At 37.0% G+C, this 12,394-nt stretch overlaps 1 protein-coding gene across 2 annotated transcripts in view; it reads right to left on the bottom strand.

The window, feature by feature from the left end:
* The window catches only part of MAGI3 (membrane associated guanylate kinase, WW and PDZ domain containing 3), a 299,415-nt gene that overhangs the window by 73,022 nt on the left and 213,999 nt on the right, over positions 1-12,394 (bottom strand). For both annotated transcript variants that reach the window (XM_003892411.4, XM_017945961.1), the window contains exon 6: positions 10,722-10,801. In XM_003892411.4, coding sequence (XP_003892460.3) covers positions 10,722-10,801 — 80 coding nt within the window. The remainder of the gene's footprint in view (positions 1-10,721; positions 10,802-12,394) is intronic.

Raw genomic sequence — 12,394 nt, 5'->3', positions numbered from 1 at the left:
ATCTGGAGGATAGAGTAGTTTCTTTCCTTTTTTCCCTTTCTTTCTCTTCCTTTTCCCTTCTTCCCTCTTTTCTCTATTCCCTCTTTTCAAACATTCAAGTCTCTACTGAAAGGATATATACAGATGAATGTGTCAAAAATCACTACTCTGAGTGTGGTATCTAGTTACAATGCAATATAAGTGCTACAAGAGAGACATGTCATATGGTACTACTGAGCACAGAGACAACATCTACTTCTGACTTGCAAGAAAATGACAGAAGGGACTACAAAGAAATTATAGTTTAGACTGGAGCTTAGAAGGATAATAGGTATGAGCCAGGTAGACACTGGAAACAAGACTGGTTCCTGGCAGAAGAAATGGGTATATGGCAAAGACAAAAATATGTCAGATTTATGACATGAGAATACTTTGAAAAATAAATATGGAATATGATTCAATTATAAAAAATCTTTAATACTTAACCAAGAAGTCTGGACTTTATTCTGCTGACAATGGACAGCAAGGGAGAGAGAGTTAGAAAATTAGTTTTAGAAAGATTAATTTGGTCTTACATAATATCTCCAAGGTTTTTTGATCATGCAGCCTTTTTAGTAAAAAATCTGACATCTGCCCCTCTTCTAATATGTATATAATAAAACATATACAAAAATAGATGTTTTTAAAGGAGGTGATTAAATAAACAATTATGATTTTACCTTGATGAAGTTGAAAAAAGTTCATATACGGTCATATATGGCACACAAACAGTATCAGCTCTTCCACTTTCTTGCTATTAGTCTGGGTTTGCATATTTGTATTATCTTCAATCAGTAGTGTTTTTGTAGAAATCTTTTAAAGTGACATTTCCATTTTATGTGAGGTTAGTTTAAAAACTATATGACAAGTCTATAAATCCACTTAACTGGGCACAAATCAACTGTAAAATTTCACAGTGTCCTTGAAAAAAGAGCAAAGGTGTCACACCCATTCCTCCCTCAAGGCACTCTGGTTAGAGTCTGCAATAATCCGACATATGGAATCAGTAAAAATGCCATTACCAATCTGTATGTAAAATAGTAGTGAAGCTTAGTTTGTTTCTTTTTCTTTCAGTGACAACATTATGAAAAATTAGTTCTAATATTTTCTACTGGTTACCAGTAGATAGTTTGAGTATGATCATTTTGGAAACCACTGGCATAAAAGATATATTAAACAGAGAGAGATAACTGGAGGAAGAAAGACCAAGAATAATCCAAGTATGTAGTGATTAGGAGAATGGAAAGGAAGATATAAAAGAAAAAGCACAGAGAAAGAATAAATAAATAATCATGTGAAGAAGCAAATGTAGCAAAATGTTAATTGTAATATCCTAGTGGTGGGCATATGTATGTTCACTGTAAGATTCTTTTCATTTTCCTATATGTTGAAACTTTTGCATAATAATATATTGGCAAAAAGAGAAAAAAGAAAAAGCAAGAGGACATGAAAACTAAATCAGGAAGTACAGTAAGAAGAGAGGAACAGGTAAAAATAATTGCAAAGATTTTGGCATAGATCATTATGAGAATGGTACCTATATGACAGAAAGAGGGACGGGGTGGTATTAGGAGAAAGATGTCAATTTAGTTTTAAATAAGCTTACTTGAAGTATTAGTAGGGAAATCAAAACAAAGACTCAAAAGCAAGAGGAAGCAGAAACATAATTCAGAACAAAGGACGATACTAGAGATTTTGATAATGGGGCAGGCTATAGTAAACTGAAAAAGCTATGAGAATAAATACTTTCTACAAAAGAAAACAAGAAAAGGCTGAACTGAAACAATTAGGGACCAGGAAAAAGAATGGAAGCCAGTAAAAGGGACATGCTCTAGAAGACAAATACCATGCTCACAATCAAAAAAGTCAACTTCTATAGTATTATATATTCTAATTTGCCTTTTTTTTTTTTTTTTTTGAGACGGAGTCTCGCTCTGTCACCCAGGCTGGAGTGCAGTGGCCGGATCTCTGCTCACTGCAAGCTCCGCCTCCCGGGTTTACACCATTCTCCTGGCTCAGCCTCCCGAGTAGCTGGGACTACAGGCGCTCGCCACCTCGCCCGGCTAGTTTTTTGTACTTTTTAGTAGAGACGGGGTTTCACCGTGTTAGCCAGGATGGTCTCGATCTCCTGACCTTGTGATCCGCCCGTCTCGGCCTCCCAAAGTGCTAGGATTACAGGCTTGAGCCACCGCGCCCGGCCCTCTAATTTGCCTTTAGAATGGCTGATTTCACCATAAGAAGGGACTTACTATGGACCCAGGAGGAAGAGGCTGCAGTAAGCAAAGATTGCGCCACTGCACTCCAGCCTGGGCGACAGAGACAGACTCCGTCTCAAAAAAAGAATAATAATTGAGGTATAATTTACAAACAATAAAATGCACAACTCTTAAGTGCCCTTTTAATGGTAAAAAAAAAATCTGGCTGGGTGCAGTGGCTAATGCCTATAATCTTAGAACTGTGGGAGGCCGAGGCAGGCGGATCACGAGGTCAGGAGTTCAAGATCAGCCTGGCCAATATGGTGAAACCCCGTCTCTACTAGAAATACAAAAATTAGCTGGGCATGGTGGCACCAGCCAATAGTTCCAGCTACTTGGGAGGTTGAGGCAGAAGAATCACTTGACACTGGGAGGCAGAGGTTGCAGTGAGCCAAGATCGCGCCACTGCACTCCAGCCTGGGTGACAGAGCACAACCCCGTCTTGGGGAAAGAAAAAAAATCGAGTGCTTGTTCAATTATAAAAAGTGGGTTTTGGCAATTGGATATGCCTGTGTAACTGTCACCTCAATTGAGATGGAGAATACAGCATTCCAGGGAATTATCTCACTTTACCCTACTTCTACTCTCCCCAGTCATTTTCTGATTTCTATTACCACACATGAGTTTTGCCTGTTCTCAAGCTTTAAATAATGAATAATTAAGAACCTACTCTTTGGTGTCTGGCTTCTTTTACAACATGTTTCTGAAACTCATCCATGTTGTTGAGTGTTATCAACACTTTTTTCTTTTGACTCATTAGTAGTGTTTTATTGCATGAATATACCACAAATGGTTTATCCATTCTCTTCTTGATAGATATTTGGGATGTTTCCAGGTTTGAGCTACTAAGAGAAAGGCTGTCATAATCATTCTAGTTAAGTTTTTTGGGGAACATATGTTTTCATTTCTCTTTAGATATTACTTCATAGGAAACTGTCAAAAGTTCTAAAAAATGTTCAGGTAATTTTGTGCCCCCACTCACAATACATGAAAACACTAGTTGCTCTAAAATCTCATTAATCTTTGGTATTGTCAGTATATTTTATTTTACCATATATAAAAATATTACATATATAATATATATATTATATGTATATTTATATTGGGGTATAAGTGGTTTTTAGTTACATGGATGAACTGTATAGTGGTGAAGTCCGAGATTTTAGTGCACCCATCACCCAAGTAGTGGGTGTACCCATACTTGGTACACACTTGTGTACCCATAGCTTAGCTCCCACTTATAAGTGAGAACATATAGTATTTGGTTTTCCATTACTGAGTCACTTAGAATAATGGCCTCCAACTCCATCCAAGTTGCTGCAAAAGACATTATTTCATTCTTTTTCTTGGCTGAGTAGTATTTCATGGTGTGTGTGTATGTGTGTGTGTATATATATATATACACACCACATTTTCCTTTTTTTTTTTTTTTGAGATGGAGCCTCGCTCTGTCACCAGGCTGGAGTGCAGTAATATGATCTCGGCTCACCGCAACCTCCACCTCCCAAGTTCAAGTGATTCTCCTGCCCCAGCCTCCCGAGTAGCTGGGATTACAGGTGTGCACTACCATGCCCAGCAAATTTTTGTATTTTTAGTAGAGATGGGGTTTTACCATGTTGGGCAGGATGGTCTTGATCTCTTGGCCTTGTGATCTGCCCACCTCAGCCTCCCAAAGTATTGGGATTCCAGGTGTGAGCCACCACACCTGGCAATACCACATTTTATTTATCCACTCATCATTTGATGGGTACTTAGGTTGGTTCCTAAGTTGGTTCCATATGTTTGCAATTATGAATTATGCTATGATAGACATACATAAGCAGGTGAGTTTTTGATATAATGACTTCTTTTTCTTTAGATAGGTACCCAGGAGTGGGATTCCCAGATCAAATGGCAGATCTAATTTTAGTTCTTTAAGAATGCTCCATACTGTTTTCCATAGAGGCTGTGCTAATTCACATTCCAACCAGCAGTATATAAGTATTGTCTTTTCACCACACCCATGCCAACATCTATTGTTTTTTGACTTTTTAATGATAGCCACTGTGGCTGGAATAAGGTGGTATCTCATTGTGGTTTTAATTTACATTTCCCTGATGATTAGTGATGCTGAACATTTTTTTTTCATATGTTTGTTGGCCATTTGTATATCTTCTTTTGAGATATGTCAATTCATGTAATTTGTCAACTTTTTACTTTTTGGTGGCATTATTTGGTGGGTTTTATTTATTAATTTTTCTGATTTGAGTTCCTTGTGGATTCTGGATATTGGTCCTTTGTCAGATGCATAATTTGCAAATATTTTCTCCCATTCTGAAGGTTGTCAGTTTCCTCTTATGATTATTTCTTTTGCTGCGTAGAAGCTTTTTTGTTTAATTAGGCCCCATTTATTTTTGTTTTTGTTGCACTTGCTTCTGGGGTCTTTCTTTCCATGTTCATCAGGGATACTGGTCTGTAGTTTTATTTTTTTGTTATGTCCTTTCCTGGTTTTGGTATCATGGTGATACTGGCTTCATAGAAAGAGTTAGACAGGATTCCCTCTTTCTCAATCTTTTGGAATAGTTTCAGTAGGATTGATACCAATTATTCTTTGAATGTCTGGTAGAATTTGGCTGTAAATCCATTTGGCCTCGGGCTTTTTGTTGTTGTTGTTGTTGTTGTTGTTGTTGTTGTTGGCAATTTTAAAATTACTGATTCAATCTCACTGCTAGTTATTGGTTCAGGATTTCTATTTATTCCTGATTTAAGCTAGGAGGGTTGTATGTTTCCATGAATTTATCTAGTCCTCTAGATTTTCTACTTTGTATGCATAGAGGTATTCATAGTAGCCTCAAATTATCTTTTGTATTTCTGTGGTGTTTGTTGTAATGTCTCCATTTTCACTGAGCTTATTTGAATTTTTTCTCTTCTTGGTTAATCTAGCTAATGGTCTACAAATTTTGTATATCTTTTTCAAATAACCAGCTTTTTGTCTCTTTGATCTTCTATGTATGTGTACATGTATATATATGTGTATACACACACACACACACACACACACACACACACTTCGACTTTTCTTTTATTTTTTGAGACAATCTCATTCTGCTTCCCAGACTGGAGTGCAGTGGGACAGTCTCGTCTAACTGCAACCTCTGCCTCCTGGGCTCAAGTAATCCTCCTACCTCAGCCTCTGGAGTAGCTGGGACCACAGGTGGGTACCAACATACCTGGTTAATTTGTGTATTTTTTGTAGAAATAGGGTTTCACCATGTTGTTTAGGCTGATCTCAAACTCCCAGGTAATCTACCTGCCTTGGCCTCCTAAAGTGCTAGGATTATAGACATGAGCCACTGTATCTGGCCCACTGTTTTTGTTTGTTTCAGTTTCATTTAATTCTGCTCTGATCTTTTGTTATTTCTTTTATTCCACTAACTTTGGGTTTGTTTTTGTTTCTCTAGTTCCTTGAGGTGTGATATTACGTTGTCAATTTGTGATATTTCAGACTTTTTGATGTAGCAATTTGTGCTATAAACTTTCCTCTCAGCACTGCTTTGCTGTATCTCAGAGGTTTTGATAACTTATGTCACTAATATCACTCATTTCAAATAATTTTAACACTTCCATCTTGATTTCATTCTTAACTCAGAAATCACTTAGGAGCAGACTGTTGAATTTCCATGCATTTGTATAGTTTTTAGGGTTCCTTTAGGAGTTGATTTCTAGTTTTATTCCACTGTGGTCTGAGAAGATACTTTATATGATTTTGAGTTTTAAAAATTTATTGAGACTTGTTTTGTGGCCTATCATATGGTCTATTTTGCAGAATGTTCCATGTGCTGATGAGAAGAATATATATTCTGCAGTTCTTGGGTAGAATGTTCTGTAAATATCTGTCAGGTTTATTTGTTCTAGAGAGTAGTTTAAGTCCAGTGTTTGCTGATTTACTGCTCCAATTATCTATCTAGTGATGTCAGTGAAGTATTGAAGTCCCCTACTCTTATTGTGTTGGTATCTCCTTTCTTAGGTCTAATAATAATTGCTTCATGAATCTGGGGGCTCTAGAGTTAGGTGTATATGTATTTAGTATTTCAATACCTTCTTGTTAAATTGATCATTTTATCATTGTATAATGACCTTGTCTTTTTTTTTAAACTGTTTTTGCTTTAAAATCTGTTTTCCCTGACATACCAATAGCTACTCCTGCTCACTTTGGGTTTCCATTTGTGTGAAATATCTTTTCCACTATTTTACCTTGAGTCTATAGGAATCCTTACGTGTTAGATGAGTCTCTTGAAGACAGCAGCTATTTGGTTTGTGAATTTTTATCCATTCTGCCGATCTTTTTCTTTCAAGTGAGCATTTAGACCATTTACATTCAACATTAATATTGAGATACAAGGTAGTATTACAGTCATCATGTTGACGGTTACCTAGTACTTTGTTTTCTTCACTGTGCTATTGTTTTATAGGTCCTGTATTTTTTCTGGGGGGGGGGGGGGGGGTGGTGGGTAGAGTCTCACTCCATCACCCAGGCTGGAGTACAGTGGTGCAATCTCGGCTAACTGTAACCTCCGCCTCCTGGGTTCAAGCAATTCTCCTGCCTCAGCCTCCTGAGTAGCTGGGAGTACAGGTGCCCGCCACCATGCCAGGTTAACTTTTGTATTTTTAGTAGAGACGGGGTTTCACCATGTTGGTCAGGGTGGTCTCAAACTCCTGACCTCATTATCCACCCACCACAGCCTCTTAAAGTGCTGGGATTACAGGCGTGAGCCACTGTGTCCAGCAGTCCTGTGAGTTTTATGCTTTCAAGAGGTTCTATTCTGGTGCATATCAATTTTTTGTTTCAAGATTTAGAACTCCTTTTACCATATCTTGTAGGGCTGATCTGGTAGTGTAAAATTCCCTCAACATTTACTTGTCTGAAAAATACTTTATTTCTCCTTCATTTATGAAACTCAGTATTGCTGGATACAAAATTCTTGGCTGACACTTACTCTGTTTAAGGTGGTTAAAGATAGGACTCCAATCCCTTCTGGCATGTGAGGTTTCTGCTGAGCGTCAGTGTACTTTAGTCCTTCTAAAGGATGTAGATGGTATCTCTAGCCCTTGTAGTGGGTGTTGATGGTATCTCATTGTAGTGATAACTAATGATAAGCACCTCTTCATGTTCTTCTTGACTCTTCTTTTATCTTCTTTTGTGAAGTGCATAAATCCTTTGGCCACTATAAAAACCACTTTATTGAGGTATAATTTACATATACAATTCATCTGTTTTAAGTATACAGTTCAATAATTTTTAATAATTTATGGAGTTGTACAACCGTTACTACAATCCAGTTTTAAAACGTCTTCATAACTCCAATAAGATTCCTCATGCTGTTAACAGTTAAATCTCTATTTTTACCCTTAGCTCAAGGCAACCACCAACCTATTTTCTGTTTCCACAGATTTGCCTATTCCAGACATTTCATACAAATAGAACCATATAATATGTAGCCTATTTTGTCTAATTTCTTTCACTTAGCAGGTTTTTGAGGTTCACACATATAGCATGTATAGTATTTTGTTTCTTTTTATTGCTCAATAGTATTCCATTGTAGATTAGAGCACATTTTATTTATCTACTCATTGGTTAATGGACAGTTGGGTTGTTTCCACTTTTTGGCTATTATGAATAGTGCTGCTATGAATATTTGCATGCAAGTCTTTATGAGGACTTTTATTTTCATCCTCTTGGGTAGATACCCAGGAGAAAAATTACTAGGTCATATGGTAAACTTATATTTAACCTTTTAAGAAACTGCCAAACTGTTCTCCAAACTGGCTATACCATTTTCCAATGGCACAGCAATGTACAAGGGTTACTGTTTCTCCATGTCCTCCCCAAGATTAGTTAGATTAGTTACCATCTGGTTTTTTTTTTTTTTTTTTTTTTGAGACGGAGTCTCGCTGTGCTCCCAGGCTGGAGTGCAGTGGCGTGATCTCGGCTCACTGCAAGCTCCGCCTCCCGGGTTCACGCCATTCTCCCGCCTCAGCCTCCCAAGTAGCTGAGACTACAGGCGCCCACCACCACGCCCGGCTAGTATTTTTAGTAGAGACGGGGTTTCACCATGTTAGCCAGGATAGTCTCGATCTCCTGACCTCGTGATCCACCCGCCTCGGCCTCCCAAAGTGCTGGGATTACAGGCTTGAGCCACCGCGCCCGGCCTGGTTTTTTTTTTGTTATAGGCATTGTAGTGGGTGTAAAGCAGTATATTACTGTGGTTTTAATTTGCAAAACACCTAATGACTAATAATTTTTCATATCTTTTCATGTTTTTATGGGCTGTTTATATATTTTCTTTGGTAAAATGTTTATTAAAATATTTTGCCCATTTTAAAATTTGGCAACATTATTGAATTGTAAACAGTTCTTATAAATTCAGAATTTAATTCCTTTGGCAAATATATATTGCAAAGTCTGTGACTTTGTCTATTCATTTTTCAATGGTGTCGTTTGATGAAGAGAAATTTAAAGTTTCTATTACATGCAAAATATTAATTTTTTCTTCTATGGTTCATATTTTTTGTGGCCTGCTTAAGCAATCTTTGCCAATTCTGACATCATGAAGACACTCTCCTATATTTTCTTCCAAAAGCTTTGTGGTTATAGCTTTTATGCTTAGGTCTTTGATTCATCTGAAATTAACTGTTTGTATGAAGTGAGGTATAGCTGACGTTCATTTTTCCATATCAGTTGGCACCTTGGTTGAAAATAAAGTGACTACATACATGTGTTTTGATTTCTAGACTCTCTATTTTCTTCCACTGATCTATTTATCTATCCTTATGCTAATACCAAACTGTCTTTATCACTGTAGCTCTAAAATAAGTCTTCAAATCTGGTACCCTATGTCTTCCAACTTTGTCTTTTTCTTTTAAGGTTCTTTGGCTAATGAACATAATATATCTTGTCAATTATTATTATTATTATTATTATTGTTATTATTAGTATTTTGAGACAGGGTCTCACTCTGTCACCCAGGCTGGAGTGCAGTGGCGTGATCACGGCTTACAGCAGCCTCAACCTCCTGGGCTCAAGCGATCTTCTCACCTCAAGCCTCCCGAGTAGCTGGGACTACAGGTGCGTGCTACGACACCCAGTGAGTTTTTGTATTTTTAGTAGAGACAGGTTTCACCCTGTTGCCCAGGCTAGTCTTGAACTCCTGGGCTCAAGTGATCCATCCACCTTGCCTGTGATTACAGGCATGAGCCACCATGTCACCAGCCTCTTATTAATTATTTTGTCTTCCTTAATGTCTTTCAATTATGTTTTGTAGTTTTTAGTGTTGAGAGCTTGCACACTGTTCAGAAGATTTGTTCCAAGCTATCTAACTTTTTTGATGCCACTGTAGAAAGAATTTTAAACAATTCCATTTTCCGATTGCTTCTTCCTAGAAAACTCTTAATAACCCTTATAATCATGCTGAACAATATATGTGGAAATTTTGTTTAATTTCTTTTTATAAATTGGACTTCAATACAAGGGGGACTATTGTGAGCCTCATTTTATGCTACTTATTTTTAAAAACCAATTAATATGTAGTTTCTGATTAGTAATACAAAACAAATGCAAATTTTATTCATTTGCAAAGGTAAAGACATCGCAAACAATTTTGGAGGAATAAATTCTATACTTATTTACAGAACTCTACTCTTTTTAAAACTTTGTTTATTTATGAATTTTCAGAGACAGGGTCTCTCTGTTGCCCAGGCTGGAGTGCAGCGGCATGATCACAGCTCACTGTGATCTCAAACTCTTGGGCTCAAGCAATCCTCCCATTTCAGCTCCCCATATAGCTAGGACTACAGGTATGTGCCACCACACCCAGCTCAAAACTATACTGTTAAATGTAATCTATAATATATAAGACAGATAAGTGCTATTATCTGATGATTCTTAGAGAAATAATTTTTCCTTTAAGCAGTAAAAAGTAAGTGTGTATATGTGTGGGGCCTATATTAAAGACTTTCATTGAATTTCTACTGCTGCTGTAAATGGCTAAGGAATAGCTATAGATACTTGCATATCTACTGTAATGTATACTAAATTAAGTATACTTTAAAAACTTCAAAAGACATGATAAACCTAGCTTATGGTTGAGGATGTGCCTAATTTTTAAATATTTATTTAGCATTTTAAAAGTCTGTCTTCGGGACAGATGTCAACGAAAGGGCAAATGTATTTTATTGTTGTTGTTGTTTTTATAGAGAGTTATGTAATCCTGAAAAAGAAATGAAATCTCTCATAAAGTTAGATGTAATGATGTAATTACCACAGTCAGTTGATTATGATATCCACCCACTGCTTTTTTGCTTGTGTACATTATGGTTTGTTTAGGGTTTTGGAAAACCCATTACTGGGGCAAGAAGAGCAAGAAAGGATTAAGAGAATAAGTATGATAGAAAAAGTTTCTGAATCTCTACCTCCATCTTCACAGTCTTCAGGGGCTTTGGCTTTCTTACAAAGACGAGGATCCAACCAGGTGGTTGTCTTGGTATTGTGGCTGTGGAATAAAAATTTTAATTAGAAACAGTAAAATAAAGGAGGAGAAAATTATTTCAAAAGTAAAGATTAAAAGTGACTAAAAGGTATATGATGGTTGAACATTAATATCCTAGAGCACCATTTGTATTCCTCAGATTCATTCATTAACCCTATTGTTCTCAGTCTACTTCAAAATTTCCATAAAGGAATGGTAATGCTAAGGCACTAACTTGAGAATCAAGACTTTAGAGAAGGCCTAAAATGCCAAGTATGGAATAACAGACACTATTTAAGCAGTTAAAAATGTTTCAAAAGGTGGGTGCACAGCCACATACTGTGCATTATCTAGCCAACAATACTGCACTGAAAACCTTGTTTGCTCACTGGCTGAACTCCTTCCTCCTTCCCTTCAAAAAGTACTATATTTCTTGCATGCCTGTGATATGTAGGTACCGTGCTGGGAGTTGGAATATAAAGATAAATAAACAATCAGATAGAGCCCCAGCCATCAGGGACTCTTTAAAATAAAAGAGAATAAAATAAAGAGTTTTAAAGTGGCTGTTTCTGCCACATGCAAGTAAAAGCAACAGGTATAAATTCTGCTCTACAAAACTAAGTTTTCATCAGCATGATCCACACAGGGAAAAAAGAGAAGAATAAAAATATCCTGCTCCTGGCTTCATTTTATGATATAGGCCAAAGATGACTTTAGAGAGCAGTATCTGTTTAATTTCATTAAATGTCATAGTCACTTAGTTTCAGACCAGGTCACCATGCAGCAGATACTAATGCCCAAACAAAACTATCTCATTGCTCAGTGGACAAACAGTGTTAGTTTAAATATCTGAAGTACAAGGATATTAAAGAAAGAAAAAGTCATGGAAGAAAACACAAAGGAAGGGAATAAAACATAAATTAAAGTTATTATTATTATTATTATTATTTTGAGATAGAGTCTTGCTGTGTTGCACAGGCTGGAGTGCAGTGGCATAATCACAGCTCAGTGCAGCCTTGACTTCCCGGGCTCAAGTGATCCTCCTGCTTCAGCCTTCCAAGTAGCTGTGACTACAGGCGTGCACCACGATGCCCAACAACTGAAAAAATTTTTTTTGTAGAGAGGCCTTGCTATGTTGCCATGCTGGTCTTGAACTCCTGGGCTCAAGTGATTCTCTTGCCTAAAGTTATTATTGGAATACAATGTCATACTTAACTGAACTAATTAACTGTTATTAATTAGTAACAATGAACGTAAACAAGTTATTTTTCCTGAGTGTGTTTAACGTGAGATAAACTCACTAATCTGTACCTTGACCACTCTTAGAAAATGAAGCCAGTAAGGTTTCAGGGAATTAATCATATCTTCTATACCTTTTCTAACTGCTGAGCTACTTACAGAGCTATGCAGCTATTGCCAGGTATAAATAATATTAGCTGGTAGAATGTAATAGAAACACTTTTTTTATTTTTATTTTTTTTTATTTTTTGAGATGGAGTCTCGTTCTGTCACCCAGGCTGAAGTGCAGTGGCCCGATCTCGGCTCACTGCAAGCTCCGCCTCTCGCATTCACATCATTCTCCTGCCTCAGCCTCCCCAGTAGCTGGGACTACAGGTG

This window comes from Papio anubis, chromosome 1 (assembly GCF_008728515.1).
Source record: "Papio anubis isolate 15944 chromosome 1, Panubis1.0, whole genome shotgun sequence".
In the NCBI taxonomy this organism is placed as follows: Eukaryota; Metazoa; Chordata; class Mammalia; order Primates; family Cercopithecidae; genus Papio; species Papio anubis.
The sequence above is the reverse complement of the archived record's forward strand: the minus strand, read 5'-3'. Positions and strand labels throughout refer to the sequence as shown.